The 17,547-nt window shown below is 38.5% G+C and overlaps 1 protein-coding gene across 11 annotated transcripts in view; it reads left to right on the top strand.

Annotated features, from left to right (window-relative positions):
- The window catches only part of SSBP2 (single stranded DNA binding protein 2), a 188,625-nt gene that overhangs the window by 124,249 nt on the left and 46,829 nt on the right, over positions 1–17,547 (top strand). For all 11 annotated transcript variants that reach the window (XR_014687464.1, XM_084505179.1, XM_084505180.1 and 8 more), the window contains 3 exons: positions 13,954–14,013; positions 17,114–17,180; positions 17,367–17,437. Coding sequence is in view for 10 of the 11 variants with exons in the window: in XM_084505179.1 (XP_084361305.1) it covers positions 13,954–14,013; positions 17,114–17,180; positions 17,367–17,437 (198 nt within the window). In the remaining variant the exon portion in view is untranslated. The remainder of the gene's footprint in view (positions 1–13,953; positions 14,014–17,113; positions 17,181–17,366; positions 17,438–17,547) is intronic.

The following is a 17,547-nucleotide window of genomic DNA, read 5'->3' as shown; positions in this document are numbered from 1 at the left end:
TCAGCTCAAATATTTGAGATACATTACATTTGTGTTTTCACAAAATACGTATTTGATCTTTGTTGTTAGTAATCAGCTTTACTAATCAGATAAACAGAAGCCAGAGGAAAGTTTTTGAGATTGTGTTAAGTGTGGTGTTTCAATTTGTAAACAGCATGAAAAGTATTGACTGTGTAGGATTTTATTCACCTTTTAGTTACTCTTCCAGGTTTAACACAGCTAAATGTTGAGTTCTAGGTTCTAATCCAGTGGAATTAATTGTATTTCTCCAAGTTAGTGTCAATTAGCACTGCTGAAGATCTGACCCAGGTTACTTACTCTTGCAGTACAATTATGAAAAACGGTTAAATGCGTATTTAATTAAACACCAGTTATCTTCACCTCTTTTATTACATGGTTGATCAAAAGTTTGCTATGTCTGCATCTGTGTAAAGAACCTTTCTTTTGTTTTAACGGCACTCAGCCAGAAAACAATATTGACTTTGTACTTCACCCGCCTGAGAGACACGGCTGAATAGTTAACTCATCAAGTGCTAACTGAAATGTGGAGGAAACAGGTTGTTTGATAATTCAAAGTTCACTTTTTTTAATTTGGTAGATTAAAAAAAAAATCTACCACTGACTGTAACTTTTTCACATGTACATATATATTAAAAAAGTTACTTTTTTTTTTGCATCCAACTAGTAAATATTTGTGCTAGTTGAGCTTACCACTAAACCTCAATTTCCACTGTGCATATATTCTAAAGGAATTGTCATGTAGTTTGCTTCATTCACCGATTTGTGATAAGCAGATATACTTGGATAGGCATAGGAAAAATGTGTTGACACCATGTTTGAAAAACAAATGTTACATATTGCTCTTATATAAAGGAAAAAAAAAAAAAAAAACACAAACCCAACCCACCAAATAATGTAAGGCTGTTGTGCCATCTAGTGGCAGTTGTTCTTCCTCATCTGAGCTTAATAAATATTATTTTAAAATATTATTTTTAGCCTTGTGCTTTAGTAGAGCTGACCTAATGCTTTAGGAGAGCTTTATTACAGTAAGGCACATGAGAAAAAGTAACTCTTGCATTTCTCTTCCCACCTAGCATTACTATTTGCCATTAAAAAATGAATTTAAAAAATATTTAAGTAGTAAACATAACCAAAGTAAGTTGGTGAATTAAAAATGAGTAACACACACCTCTTTGGTTTTCAGAATGTAAGTAGGAAATAATTTATATGTAAGATCAAATTGTATTTTTTTTAAGCCTCTGTGTAAGGCTATGAAACGTCTGCAGCTTTTTAGAGGTCAGTGTCCAGTGAGCTCTCCAAATAAATGCTGATGGCACCTCTACATCGCTCGGACTGGAAGGCATGTGGGCGCCCAGCCAGCCCGCCTACAGCCCTTGCAGGCACCCTGCCCGGGTGGTACCAGTCTCCTGCAAACAGCACTGCGGGCCTGGGGTCTGCCGGGTGCCCAGTCCTCCACGTCAGCCCCTCCAGACGCACAGAGCATCCTCCCAAATTGCTCGTTTGAGCGAGCATCCAGCAGCAAGGAAGATGAGGAGGGAGAAATCCTCTGGCATGCATTCAGAGCGGCGCTGGAGTGGCTCTGTTGTTGCTGTGAATTGTCCACCAAGGGGTCGTTGTTTGTGCAAGGAATGAAGATTCCTAATTCCAGCTGCTAAATTACGTGACTAGAACTAAAAGACACAGATGCTGCTCTGACTGATCTTTGCAGGACCATAATGTGCTTCTACATGGATTAAAAAATGTCTTGTTTCTCTTCAAACCCCACTGAACTGTTTCAACTACCATCCTATCACAGTCCTCACGTAGTCTCCTGGTTTTCCAGGCTGTGACTATGTTTTATCCCCACTCTGAATTTTCCTTCAAACAGCCAGCCACACATAGTTAACATAGTTATCTTTAACTGCTGGTCTTTGTGTTTTCCTCACTTTCGTGGCACTGCCCATCTGCGTGAACTTCCTGAGAACAACTATAAACTTGTTCACGTGAAACAACGTATGGGTGGTAGTTGGGAAATCCATGTTCTCCTTGATGCAAAATCTGCAGCCTTCCCTCTCTTGGCCTATGGTGAAAGATTGAACAAACCAGCTGTTTTGTATTTTCAATTTTGAACCATGGATTCTCAAGCTCCTGGTAAATCCATGGCACAAATGAAACTGTAAGTGACACATGCAGGCCTTTATTTTTACTTGGGAAAGCAAGTAGCTGTTTATTACTAGGATTGCACAAAGAAAGTCTCAAGTTTCTCTTGCAAAATCAAAATCTGCTGTACATTTTTTTTTTTAAACTAAAACATACAAATCGTTAAAAACGAACTAGAGCATGACTAAAATTAGCTAGTTTTGCTACATGTTCACACCCATCCTAAACTCCAGTGAAACAAGTGAGATAATTGCAGGTGAAAAAGTGAAAAGTTGAAGCATTGGGCCCCGAGTAGAGCAGATAGAGTGAAGAAGCATGGAAAATGTCACAGACTGCAATACATTACTGTAAGCAAATGACTCATCATCAGAGCTGCAAATATAGGTTGTGAGTGAAGCCAGCAGCTCTGCTAGGCCTTGCAAAGCTTTGAAAATATGAAAGTGCATTTTAAATGGGATTTTTTTTCCTATGGGTCTATACAATTGATGCTAGTAAAAAAAAAAAAAATAATCTTTGCAATCTGTGATGCTTGTAAATGTATCCACCCACCCCAGTGCATGAAACTATGCATATGTCTCTACCTCTCTGCAGAATTGAGATATGTGCCTTTTTGCCCTTCTCAGTATCACATTGCATCTTAAAATATTTAAAAAATTAATTTGATTTCTTAGACTATGTGGGTGTGGTATAACATCTAAAAAGATCTCCATGTAGTTTGTGCTTGTTCCTTCTTGTTCGTTCATTTTCTCTAAATGCCAGAAACAAAGTCAACTTCTAAAAAGATAGAGGTGTCTGACATCTGCTGGCTTTGATAATTCCATCCTGCAGTTGTGGAAATGGTTTTGTTGCTCGTAACTGCTAGAACAAATTAAAACTGCTCAGCTTGAGTAGCTAAATAAGCTTTGAGCCCACACTTCCCCACCTCCCCGTCCACATGCACAATTTCAAGCAGCCGCAGACCCGCTGCTAGCTGTGGAGTAGGGAGGGGAGGGAGGGAATTAGGCACAAGTTATTTACCTCAGGGGTCTGCTCTGAACTTTTAGCATCTTGCCCTTAATGTCAGTTCTCTGTTCGTGGGGTAAATGTCACAAATTTAAGGGGGCTGACCATCCACCCAAACTGGTCATCTAGTTGCTGCTGAAGTGTACTTAAAGGTAGGGGAGGGATTGTTATTTGTATGTAGTGCTTCCTTCTGATGAGGTTAATTCAGCTCCTGTCGCAGTCTGGTTGTTGTAGTCTTTATATGAGCCACAAGTGCCTAGGTTTTAGACTGTTGGAAGAAGATAATGCATTTAGCTTCAAAATACTGTTTATTAAAAATAACAGCAGGAATAACAAACACCAGCTTTTCGTTTTCAAAGTTCCAAAAAATCAGTTGTGTATCATGGTCAGGGGTGACCAGAAGGTTCACTGAATTTAAGGGAAGTCTCCAGCTCAGTGAGCTGTGTGCATGTCTGAATTATAAAAGCATGGTTTGCTTATCTCTTTTAAAAGGGAGATACTTATCTTTCAGTTTTAGCTTAAATCATGTTTGAAATATTTTATTTTTTGTAGTTTAGTAAGAACTGAAGTCAAAACTATTAACACGATTTAAAATGTATAGTTAGTAGCCTATTTTAAAATGTGTTTCTTTCAAAACTGCCATTATATACCATGTGCATAATTTAGCCTTTTTCTCTCTCTTGCTGTCTTTGTGAGCACAAGATAATGGTGCTTCCCACAAAGTCAGATAGATGTAATAACAGTACCATTCCTAAAGATCATCTATCATCAGAATCAGTGTTATTTACTTTCTTAAATTTCTGTAGAAGTAGCTCAGCCAGGAGGCAGATCCTGCTGCTCAGATCACAGAGAGATGTTTAGCTGGGGACAAAAGGAACGTATTTTTAAGAGGATTTTTTTCTTCTCACTTTTCTATGCAGAGTGTGCAAGTTATATATTCAAAGTTTTGTGGTATTCTTTCATATAGTAGAACAAGTCCTGTATGTATTGGCTAGGGATAAGGCATTCATTTTGTTTGAAATGCTAGTGTTGTTCTGGTTATAACTTTTGGAATCTTATATGTGGAAAAACAGAGGTCCATAGAAAGCTTTTCATTTTTATATTTATTATTATTTTTTTAATATTAGTCTGTACTCTGAATTAAATCAAAGCTGTTAATGTTGCAATTTATACGTTGCCAGACCACGTCAGGCTGCTCGTACAAAATAAAAAACACGGAAACCATTTTTATGGGGATCTTCATCTGAAGTACAGAGAAGAACCTGCTCATGAAAATGGATATGGTCATCAAAAAAGGCCAGCATAAGGAGACATGCTGTCTTTATGCTGAGAAGCTTACATGATTTTATCTGAAACAGTGTAGATGAAAACAATTCTTTTGATTTATACTTGTAGATTACAAGATATGCAGTATGTAACCCCGCTTTCAGCCCCAAAATACTTAAGCAAAATACAAAACAAAGACCTCTAACACTGTATCAGCCTCTTGCAGAGCAAAAAGGGACAAGAGAGTTTGTATAATTAACAGTAAAATGCAATTGAATAGGAAAATAATTTCTGTTAAGAATTGATGATAGCCTGTCTGAGCTTCATAGAGGATAAGTTACATGTTTATGCTTATCAGCAGACTGTGCCAGCACAAGTGTGTCATTTTGAGAGCTAATTTAGTATGGTTCTGGTTGGAATTAAAATGTGTTAATCAGGAATGTCTTAAACACTGCGGTGACTGTCATTGCCAATGAAGATGTCCACAAAAAATGCAGAGGAAACTAAATAAATGAAATATATGAATTATAAACTAACCTGGATAAATTCTTCACACATATTTTATGGTTCATTACTGTACTTTTTAAGAGGACAAAACCATATATTTTATAATGGAAGCACTCATACTACTAAGCATGGTAGTTGTAAAGTACCTCTAAATCATTCTATAAAATGCAGGAGTCTTAAGGAGATATATTAAAACGTTACTTACTAATATTTTTTCAATACTGATACCAGAATAAGGAAATTAAATAAAATCATAAAGTAGTCTTATTTTCATGCTATAAATAGTTTAATGATGTTAGTTGTTTAAACCAAGAACAGAATTTGAAAACCAAAAAAGTGAATATGAATCATAGTTTTAGAGACGTAATATAAAACTTGGCAATTGAATTATTTTTCTGACTTTTTTTTTTTTTTTTTTTTAATATATTAAGGGATTTGAGCTCTAAGAGAATTCACATCTGTTTTCTGATTGTGATGCTAGTAACTTGGACTCTTTTGTTATACCTGCTCATCAAGTAACAGCACAATTAAATTAAAATAGTTTATCATAGCATGGACACAAATTATAGTTGTGATTCCATTTGTAGTTTCTAGTGATGAGTAGAATTTAGAGTTTGTGTTGATTATGGTGACTGAACTACGCAAACCAAGTAAAACCATTTCAGTCTTTTTCCATACCAAGTGCTTAAAACTGTGTTTTTCACCTTGTATTTTTTAATTTGTGGTGTGCTCTTTTTTATCTTTTTAAGAGGAGTTCTCCAGTTAGGAATAAATACTACCAGCCAATCATGGTGCTGAGACACACAATCTAAGGAGATTTTTCTAAATGTGATGGTGCAGGTAAAGAAATAGTGTTCTAACAAGAAGATTCCAGTTAGTTTTTTTGTTTGGTTGCTTGTTTGGTTTTGGTGTGTGTGGTTTTTGTTGTTGTTGTTTTGGTTTTATTTTGGAAGCGTGCGTGTAGAGGTGGCTTTGGGAAGCCCAGCAGAGCTCTGTCTGCAGGTCCTGGTGCAAGTACATGTTCCTCTGCTTTCCTACGTCTTATCAACTGCAGTAGGAGCACGGTACTGGCATCCTCTTCCAGATCTGGATGGAGCTGTGGCTAGAGACATGTCCTCTCCCTCTCCACTGTCCACTGGCAACTTGATGGTGGAAGAGGAAGGGCCTTGAGCCCAACTCCTCTGTCAGGCCCAGCCTGGTGTCCACGTGGACAGCACACACTGGTCAGGCTTGGCTGGTGCCATGCTGAGGCACCCCAGAGAAGTAAACACAGCTGTGTTTGTGTAAACACACACAAGAGCCCTCTTGTACGAGCGCTCACCCGTGGAGACATGGTGCTGACACCAGGAGGGAAGGCCTCAGCCAGGTGCCTCCAGCGCATCCCATTGCTGAGGGTGGCGTGTGTCACACTCAGCAAGCAGCCCCACCAAAAACCAGTTAGCCCCAGAGCGCGTATTTGGGCCAGCTGACATGGATTAAACGACTGCTCCTCTTTATCCAGTTGGCTCAAATGCATTTATTTAAAACAGATTGGTGATGTGCTTTAAAAATGTACCTTTCATCCTGCTTTGACCAGAGATCTGCATATTCTTTCAAGTTGGAACAAACCTTTTATTGCACCGAGCTGGGAAGATGTTAATGTGACTCTAGAGGAGTGTTGTTATTTTAAGCCACCCTCACTGAAAAAGATTTTTATTTTTTTCATGCCATGTATACGAGGTTCTCCCGTTCAAGCATTATTCATTCCATTTTATCCCCCTCAGAGAAACAGCCCTTGCTTTGTTCACTGTCTTTTTGTCTCTTGGTATTTTTACTGTTAGCAGATGTGTGCAACCCCAGCATCACTCATGCCCAGTAACTGCAGTAATTCCTCTTGAACTACGTTTACTTGTTTTCCTGATGTGTGTTTGTTTAGTATGTGAAATTGTACAATGCAATGTAACAAAGCATAGGATATCATATAATATGCATATATTGGAACAGATACAGATATTTATGGTAAATTCAATCTCATTAATCTAGAAATAGGAATTGAAATGTGAGCAATACTGCGGATTACTTATTTGAATGTGTATTATTGAAAAATTTGCAATTTATGTGGAATAATATGTGGTTGATAAATATAACAGTTTGAGTAAAAAGGATAACAAATGTCAGTGCAAAAAAAAAAAAAAAAAAAAAAAAACAGCTTAGCCATATTTGGAAGCAAATTATATTCCCAATTTTTGGAAGGGAAGTAAATTTAAACAAGCAGATTTCTTGAAACCTGCAGTACCATCTTTTAAGATCATTTATTCCCTAGTCGTAAGTACATGAAAACTAAAATGCATCATATTGTAGAGTCACATAAACAACGAAACGAAGATGCAGGAAGAATTATACAATTGGCATGGAAACATGCTGGCTTCTATGCATTTATGTCATCAACTTCCCTGTGGATATTTTTTTCTGAAATCTTTCTTCCTGAATATCAGAATCAGAATGTGGGCTGTGAGACTGGTGTCTGATGCTTCAACATCATTTGACTTCCCTGCTAGAAACTTATTATCTGCTTGTCCTCATGTTTTCCCAGAGATTAAGAAAAACAGTATTTTAAAATTTTTTATGTTGTATACTCACACGCAAACACATATACACATGCACACACAACTTGCAAAATGTGTGCCACCATCATTAAAATTCTCAAACTTCTTCTTTTAAATGTTTTAAATAATTTGACATGAAAAAGAGCAAAGAGTTTTCTAAATTTAAGATTTCAAATCTTGATTTTATTTTGTTTAGTATCCCTCCTTCAACATTTCATCTACATTAAGTTGATAAATACATATGTTCTGTTGTGACTGCACAGGAGGTTTTTTTCTATACCACACTTCTTTTTCACTCAGTTTAGAAAGTTTCTGCTTATATGCCTTTGGTCTCAGCTGCTTGACAACAGTCTTCGGTATGCAATTTTTCACAGAATCACAGAATCATCTAGGTTGGAAGAGACCTCCAAGATCACCGAGTCCAACCTCTGACCTAACACTAACCAGTCCTCCACTAAACCACATCACTAAGCTCTACATCTAAACATCTTTTAAAGACCTCCAGGGATGGTGACTCAATCACTTCCCTGGGCAGCCCGTTCCAATGCCTAACAACCCTTTCAGTAAAGAAGTTCTTCCTAACATCTAACCTAAAATTCCCCTGGATCAACTTAAGCCCATTCCCCCTCGTCCTGTCACCAGGCACGTGGGAGAACAGACCAACCCCCACCTCGCTACAGCCTCCCTTGAGGTACCTATAGAGAGCGATAAGGTCACCCCTGAGCCTCCTCTTCTCCAGGCTGAACAAGCCCAGCTCCCTCAGCCGCTCCTCGTAGGACTTGTTCTCCAGGCCCCTCACCAGCTTCGTCGCCCTTCTCTGCACCCGCTCAAGCACCTCCATGTCCTTCTTGTAGCGAGGGGCCCAAAACTGAACACAGTACTCGAGGTGCGGCCTCACCAGAGCCGAGTACAGGGGGACGATCACTTCCCGAGCCCTGCTGGTCACACTGCTTCTGATACAAGCCAGGATGCCGTTGGCCTTCTTGGCCACCTGAGCACACTGCTGGCTCATATTCAGCCGACTATCCACCATCACTCCCAGGTCCTTCTCTGCTTTCCAACCACTCCTCTCCCAGCCTGTAGCTCTGCTTGGGGTTGTTGCACCCCAGGTGCAGGACCCGGCACTTGGCCTTGTTGAACGTCATGCAGTTGACCTCAGCCCATCGGTGCAGCCTATCCAGATCCTCCTGCAGAGCCTTCCTGCCCTCGAGCATGTCGACACACGCACCTAACTTGGTGTCATCTGCAAACTTACTGAGGGTGCACTCAATCCCCTCATCCACATCAGTGATAAAGATATTAAAGAGAGCTGGCCCCATACCAAATTATTGGGTTATATAACTGAAAGCAGTAAATACAATATACTGGTGTTCACAAATGTGTTCAGTAAGCTGATTTCCAAACATGTTTGCCATATTCTTTGGGTATTTCCGTAACTTGTGTGACCCATTTCCAAATGTGGTGGCACCTCCACCTAGGGCTGTCTTCTCAGTTGTAGCTTAGGTAAGACACTCTTGCCTTATTTTTTGCTATTTTTGTTTTCTACACATTATTTCATTTTGCTTTGGTTTATTTTGAGCTTTTTGTTCCTTTTCTTAATACATCACTGAAGTTATGTGCCTGTTCCTGAACCCCATTTGAGAAGTTAATTGTAGCTAAGGGTAGTGTGTGAAGGTGTTGTTTATATCTTCTCATACTCAGTCTAATGTCCCTGTTGTGAATTCAAGCAACTTGAAGGTTGCATTAGTTACTGTAAACCCTTGAGAGCCATTCCTGAGTCTGGAAATTATTGTTGGAAGGAGCCACTCCAGTAAAATTCTTTTTCCTTGGCAGATCAGGTTCTTGAGAGCTTATATATTCAAATACACTGCTCAAGCTTTCTTATATACTAAGCAAGATCTGGCTATGAAATGATATAAATGTTACTGCACCCTTCTGCACAGAGAGGGTTCTAGGAGATAAGTCTTTTGGCCCTCTGTCTTCTTCCTACCTGACAGCATGGTATAGCATTATTAAATCATGTTATCTGTCTTTTGGTATATTCTTTGGATTTAATTGTTTCTATTTTTGCTTTTCTTATTTTTTAATAGTCATGTGTCTATAATGCTTTCTTTTTACCAGAGAGATGGAGGAAATCCTCTTGTAATCTGTGCATTGTTGATAGCTGTCTTACTCCTTGTGAGCCGGGATAAGCAAGGAAGATTCATTTTTTGATTCATTGATGTGATTCCTAACCAATCTCTTTTGCTGAACTGTTGTGACAAATCAGGAGTCTGTCTGGCAGTGAATTTAGTACAGAGGACCACATAAGATTTTAGACTATCAAGATGCTGAATTGTGAGTTGACACAAGTCTGGGTTAGCAGGCAGAAATGCCTGCCTGTCTTCAGCACACAAAGAATTTATTTTTTGTGTTCAAAAATCAAGCACCCCATGGACCAATTTAAAATTGATGGTCACTATTTTTAAATTAGTGCACGTACTTTGAACCTATTATTTATATATATGGATATATATGCTGCAATATCTCTAAGAGAAGGGGATGAAAGAGTTTCAGAAGTCAAGGAAGGAATGCTACTAACTGTCAGAAATGAAGTCTAGCATTGTTCCTCTATAAACTGCAGTCATTTCAAGCAACACTCAACAATGAAGTAAAACCAGTTGAGACTAATTCCTAATTACAAAGGATGTAGTGAAACACCACACATGACCCCCCCCCAAAAAAGCCGGCTGCTTGAATTCAAGTCTTTTAGAATGCCTTAATGCCTCATGTGTGTCATACTTGAAAAAAAATAAATTGTTTCTAATGTAATAAAAAGTTGTTCATATTTAACATATTTTCATTAAAATATTTGACAGCATTTCTGTTGTGTCTTGGTAGAGCTTTTTATGGGCAATAAATTTATAATGACGGAAATGGAGAAAGTTAATAATACAAAACATAAAGTATTAATTTTTTTTCTTTTCGTAGTAGAATTTTTTGTGGTAACCTTGAGTATTAAATGCTGATACAAAACAGAGTGAAATTTTTTAGAATTGTCTTTGAGCATGAGTGTCTCACCACTTTCTACAATGCTGTATAACATGTTATCGACACATAATCACCAAAATATTACTTGTTGTGGGCTTGTTAGTTATTTATATATTTTACTGCCCATAGAGTACCATCTTCAAGTGCAGTATTTATATCCAAGGATAATCAAGAACTACAAGAGCTCTCTGAAATTAAGTCATTCATTTTTCTTCTATGTGGGTTTAGTTGCTTAAAGAATGGGAGAAGGTTTAAGCATTTCCACAAATATACTTAAAAGAAATGTATAAATATATTTACAGTAAGTAAAATTTCTTTTATGATAATTATATTGAAGAGCCTTCTATAGTTAGTCATTATTATACAATGAAGTAACAAATCATTTAAGAACAGATGCACTGGTTTGCAAATAAATGTTTGATTTCATGCCTGCATAACAGTGCATCAAGAAAAAAGGTGACTTACTATATTATTTCAGAGAAGAATCTTATATTTAATCTGTAAGGTTTGTATTAAATAGTTATTAAATTGACTTGAGACCTTACAAATCTATTCAATGCAAATCCACAAGTGCAAATCTACACAATTATCTTAAGTAGCTTCTGACCTCAGGGATGCAGCAAACTAAAAAAAAATGGACTATGATTAATAGAATCATAGAATGGTTTGGGTCGGACCATCTAGTTCCAACACTCCTGCCATGGGCACGGACACCTCCCACCAGATCAGGTTGCCCAAAGCCCCATCCAGCCTGGCCTTGAACACCTCCAGGGATGGGACGCCCACAGCTTCCTTGGATAACCTGGTCCAGTGCCTCACCACCCTCTGAGTAAAGAATTTCTTCCTTATATCTAATCTAAATCTACCCTTTTTTAGTTTTAAAACATTATTCCTTGTTCATAGGATAACAGGGACTACAGTCACTGACAGAAGTCCTCTCAGGCCTGCCCAGGTCCCTCTGGATGGCATCCCTTCCCTGACACTACAGGGAAGGGATGCACATCCAGAGATGACACAGTTCAGTGTCATTGGCAAATGTGCCGAGGATGCACTTGGTCCCACTGCCCATGTCACTGACAAAGATGTTAAACAGTGCCGGTCCCAAATTGTCACACATTGGAGACACTGTGAGTCACAACGTGAAAATAAAACTGTGACTTAGTATGACTGCTGTTCCAGCACTTTTAATAAAATTTAGCTTCCTACAGAGAGAATATTTTTTTAGATATTTGTACAAAATGAATATGAAAGTAACCTGTTGGGAAGTGAAGGGACAAGTAGGCTTCCATCCTACTTGACTGGAAATCTGAAAGGTGAAAGAGATGTTCTGCGAATAACGCGCTATTATGCACTAATATCGGTGGTGCTATTCTACATTGAAGTATGGTTGATTTGCAAGACATTACTGATTTCCCTTTTACAAGATGTACAGCTGTAAATAAACTGTAAATAAAGTATCATTCGATGAATATAATAAGCCAAATGCACTCACTAGAGCTGCTGCACTCCATAGAATGCAATTGGTTGACCTATAAGGAAATTGTTGAAATTCTAATTGCCTCACACTTCTACTGCTTTACAAAGATCCTTATGTTTACAGCCTTCACCACATGCACAAACGTTTTTTTTTCTGTTTCTTTCTCATCATAGAATCTCACCATCAAATAGAGGGCGTGAAGAAGCCTCCCTCTTCTATAGCACATTTCAAATGCCCTTTTTATTAATGTAATCTTTTCCCAGTTGTCATTTAACTTTTCTTCTCCAATTTGTAAACCATCTGTATTTTAAATTGCTTCCTACTATCCATTTCAAACATGTTTATATAGAAGATTATTACTACAACTTTCATCTTATTCTGACATGTGAAAGGTTCAGTTGATTTTTCTTCCGCAGATCATTGGAAAAATACTGTTGCTAATTATTAGTAATAATTATAATTGTGCTGCTAGTTATTGCTATTATTATTACATGCATTACTAATACTGATGATCACTAGCATTGTATTTTATAGCACAGTGCAGCTGACACAGCTCAAATATGTCAGCCATTCATGAAACAGTGATGTGTTGGGCGCAGACTTTCAGTGACCCGCTTGTGGACCTTAACTACAACTGACTAGATGATTCCTGTCTATGTGCATTTGTTTCTTTTCCAAGAGGCTAAGAGTGGGATTGTGCAGTAGGTTATTTGTTGTAAGAGATTTCTCCTGGGATGTGCCATGTGACTCCTTTCTTTCATATCCCTCCTTTCTCTGATGACTGCTAGGCAGTGTTGTGAACAGAAACAAGCTCTTGTTTCGTTATAATCAGTGACACATCATTTTTGCTTTCCCAGCGCCTAACAATTCAGGCATAGAAGACAATAAGCTAACATATTAGTAAAAGTTTTATGGGGACATCTTATGGAAAGATTATTTTTCTCCAGCTCTTGAAGGAACCAGTCTTTTTTATCCCTGTTTTCACAGTCAAAGCATACTTCTAGCTCATTTTCTTCTGAAGTTATAGGTATGTTTGCTTGCCAAAAAGATCCTCTTCATCATCTGTTTAGTCAGATGTTTGTGCTTTCTTCCTGCTAATCTCCCTGCTTTTTAGATTTCTAGATTACTGTCACACTTTGAGATAGAATAAGTAGAGATGTTAAATGTATTTGCTTGTAGTGCCATTTGTTTATCATTTATTTATGGTCTTAGTTTAAGGGACTGTCCTTGTTTCTGGGCTACAGGGTAGTGTAGTAGAAAGCCAGGAACCAGTAGAAGCTTATAGTACAGGGTTAGTGTATATGTGGCTTTGCTAGAGGAAAAGTTGTAATGAGTGTGGAATTGTGTATGGAGGGATGGGAGGAAAGGATACATTGTCCCGGTTCATATAGACCACTGAAGTTCTAGATATTAGTGACATAAACTTGAAATTTGTGCCCTCACAGATTGAGTCTTGTATGACACTTTACTGTATTATTATGAAGAGGTGAAGAGAAATTATTTGTGAATTATTATGCTGGTGCTTACTCTTGAGTCTTTCAAGAACATTTTGCTTTTGTATTCTAGAGTTCTTATCTCTCTCCCTTTGGTAGTGAAAAGATTAGATGTGTGATAACATGAACTAAATGGTTTATTATTCTTCACAGTTAATGCATTAAATTGTTTATATTCTGCATTCACAGTAGCTGCAACAAAACTTTAAGTAATGTGTCTTGCTACATGCATTCAGTAAGAATCTCTAAATTTATTAAGCTGTGCTAAAGATGGAATAATCTACTGCATGCTCTGTGGAAGTATTTAAGATGGATGTTTGAGGTTTGAACATGGCACGGGCCATACACCCAATGACTCAATGTGGTATTTACAAGCTAAGTTGAGTTATTTAGCAGTATTTCTTTTTTTCTTTTTTCTTTTTCTTTTTGGTAGCCTTTCATGTCCCCTCGGTACCCCGGAGGTCCAAGACCACCCTTAAGAATACCCAATCAGGTAAGAATTTATCCCTGGTGCACACTTGTGGTCCTGGTCATCATGCAGTGCTAGGAGCAGGGAGCATTGTCCTATTGGCCACCAATGTCCCTGGCACATATCGCTATGTCCCTCTCCACTCTATTTTGTCATTAGTAGACACACCGTGCCACTGCAAGCTCACTTTTCTGTGCTGAATGAGTGCATACACCTCAAAATTTATCATACCCTCAGCCTGTCTACAGAAGGAGAGTGTTCTTGGCCTTGTAGAGAGCTGCATCAACCTCAGCCAGGTTTTGCTGGCTGCTAAGATGAAGGCAAAGCATCTCCATAGACGTTACGTTCTCTAAACTTTCCTTCCAACACTACACAGTTACCTCTGAGAATTGCTTTACTTAATTCTACATAAAATACATCACTCCCTCCTATTCTTTGTGGGATGCGTAAAGTATATTTACTCCACAGTAAACATGGGGATGATCAGTGAGAAGCAGTTATCAAGTGTGTTATGGCTCTTACAGGCACTCTGAGGACTTTATAAAAGCATCAAATTCCCACTTTTCTCTCATCTCCACCAAAGGGTATGCATGCTACTGTAACAAGAATGAGTAATGAGCTGCTGTTCGTCAGCAGAGACCTTTATTGGCCCATCTGTGAAAAGATGGTTCTGGAAACAGATAGAGTTTGTATTTTAAGTTCTTCTTAGTGCAGACAGAAGAGGAGAAAATGGATGTCAGCAGTTGAAATGTTAGTGATAAGCAGACAGAAAAATGCCAGTGGAACTCTGAGAGAAAAACTGGGTCATTTGCAAGATTGGGAAAGGTTGATAGGAAGGCCGTAATATCTTTTTTGTGAAACGTAGACTTCCAGGACTGCCTTTGACGTATCGATGAGGAGGCTGTTCTATTCCACCCCAGTTTCTGTCTTTTTTATATCTGTGTATCACAATGAGCGCTTGGCTTGAGCACTGGCACAATATTGCCAGGAAGTTGAACTTCAGATTTCAGTGAGATGGACATTTCAAGTTGCAACACTTCTTCAGATGTTCCACTCAGTGATGTTTGAGAGGAGGTTAAGTTAGCTGTAGCATAGCTTCTTCGTCAGGAGATAAATGGGTGACTTAAAATTAACATTGTGGAAATGGCCATCAGGAGACAATATGAGTGCAATGTCATCCATCCAGAGTGCTTAGTTAAGTGTTTGTTACAGTGTACTGTAATTCAGTACAAAGCATCTTTCTGATTTTTGCACCTTTCAGTAAACCATTTTCATCTCAGCCAAAGGTACACCAGAGTTTGGGTGTCGCTTGTTCGTTTGTTTCTGTTTCTGTGTTTCTGAGCTGTGCAAATACTGGCAGGTAGAAGCTGGATGTGGCAAATGCTGTAAAACTGCTGCCAGCCTCCAGCTTTAGTTTCAGAAGCATTTTTGTCTGCACATTCTGACATTTTTGGTGTAGAGATGTAACATAATGTTTGTGGAGTGCAGCTCTTGCAATTCATTTGCATTCTGCTGCATTTGTGAGTTACTGCTCAGAGCAACGCTACCCTTATTTGAGTTATAGCATGGATGAACAGCGTGTGGAAATAATGAACTACTGTAATGCAGCTTTAACACTGATGTTTTGGTTACCGGGAAGCAAGTAAGCATCGGAGTTGACTCCCACCCTAACTATAACTCCATCCCTCAATGCATAGCCGTAGGGAGTGTATTTTGGGCAAGGAGGTCTGATGCAGGGCACACCCAGTTGTGTAGGGGTATCCGAGATGGACCTGGGCTCCACAGCAAGGAGCATTACTAAACACTGAGTGCCACATGAGTGCCCCAAGGCTGCCTCCAGGGCTCCGTCGTGCCCTGCAAGACCTAGTCCTGCAATAGTATTGACAATGCGTGAGTAGACACATCTCTGTGTATTTCATGTCTACTTCTTACACATCATCCTGACTCTAAGCCACTGAAGTAAATGTAAAATCCAGATTTAAACGATGTTGTTTCAGACTGTGTTCATTCCATAACGTTACTATAGAACACCTTTTGACTTGGTGTTAACCCGATGTAATAATGCACATTCTAAATTTGAAGTCCCCAACTGTTATGGAAGTAAACCACAGAGTGTTTGCAGATAAGCTCCCCTTTGTACATATCCAAAAGTACCACAGTGTTTCCAGGTCACCAGTAACTTATCCATTCACTCAGTAAGCAATTACCTGTGCTACATGAGTAGATAACTTTCATAATACAGGATTTACTCATTCCAGACACATTTTTACTGAGAACATATTACTGTTTTGAAATTTTAAATAGTGCTTTGTGGGTCAGCTGCAAAGATCATTCATAAAAGCATTGTTCTAGTTGACTAGACTGTAAGAGACTGTAGAAATTAGCTGTAAACCAAAATCAGTTGCTAAAAACCCGGAGGGCAGGTAAAAATTTAGGGACATAAAAATGATGCATTTGATTGGACCAGAGGTGAAATAACAACTCGGTGTATCTTCGTACTTGAAGGCAAGCTTATAGGAGCAAGTGCTGTGACTGTTGTTTTCTCCCGTAGATGAATTAAAATCTTATTTTAGCACTGATACCCTTCAAAGGAGGGGGAGAGTGGATGATAAAACCTCTTGCATATCACAGTGCTGCTTTGCCTTACCCCTTTGAATACTGTGTGGCTGGCAAACTGATATGTCTCACTCTCGGTGGACATCATGGTGCCCACATTCTGTCCTCTTAAGGGAAGATGTTAAAATAATGGTTAAAAGGGAAAACTGTAAGAGTACAAACTTAGGATAAATTGCCCTGTAGCCAAGAAATAGGCAATGATCTGAGGTTAAATGATAGGTAAGCTAAAGCAAAACAATAATTGGAGAAAAAAGGCAAAATAGTGGGGTCGTATTTTGAAGATTTATACGTAATTTCAAGGAAGTCCAAGAGCTTGTTTATGCAATCCATAGTTCGGGTTGTTGGACATTTAGGACATTTAATTAGGACATTTAGGAACGTAAACTCTTATGCATGACTCTTGACTGCAAAGAAACATCTGGGAATTAAAAAACAAAACACCTGTATTATCTGTTTAACATGATTTTCAGTGTATTATGTCCTTGTAATACAGTTTCTATGCCTGCAGGCACTTGGAGGTGTCCCAGGAAGTCAGCCATTATTGCCTAGTGGGATGGACCCAACACGGCAGCAAGGTGAACGAAATATTTGGAGCATACAAAAGTGCTGTCTTTCTAAACCCGTATCTTTTTCCCTGTGTTTCAAAGTGTACTGCAGCTTTTTAAGCTTTCTGTAAAATAGGAAAGAATGACTCATCAAAGTTGATTTAGAAGATGCTTGTATTTTGCATGGTTTTTAAAATTACATAATTTTATTTGCAGGGCATCCTAACATGGGTGGGCCAATGCAGAGAATGACTCCCCCAAGAGGAATGGTTCCTTTAGGACCACAGGTACCTTCTGCAAATAGAAATCAATTTTTATTGAGAGATCTGTACTTATACTGTATTACTCTAGTTCTGCATAGCTTGAACCAGGACTTGTACCTCTAAACCCATTTAAA

The sequence above is a fragment of the Aythya ferina genome, assembly GCF_964211825.1.
Source record: "Aythya ferina genome assembly, chromosome: Z".
NCBI classification, from domain to species: Eukaryota; Metazoa; Chordata; class Aves; order Anseriformes; family Anatidae; genus Aythya; species Aythya ferina.
This window is presented reverse-complemented; position numbering and strand designations above follow the sequence as displayed.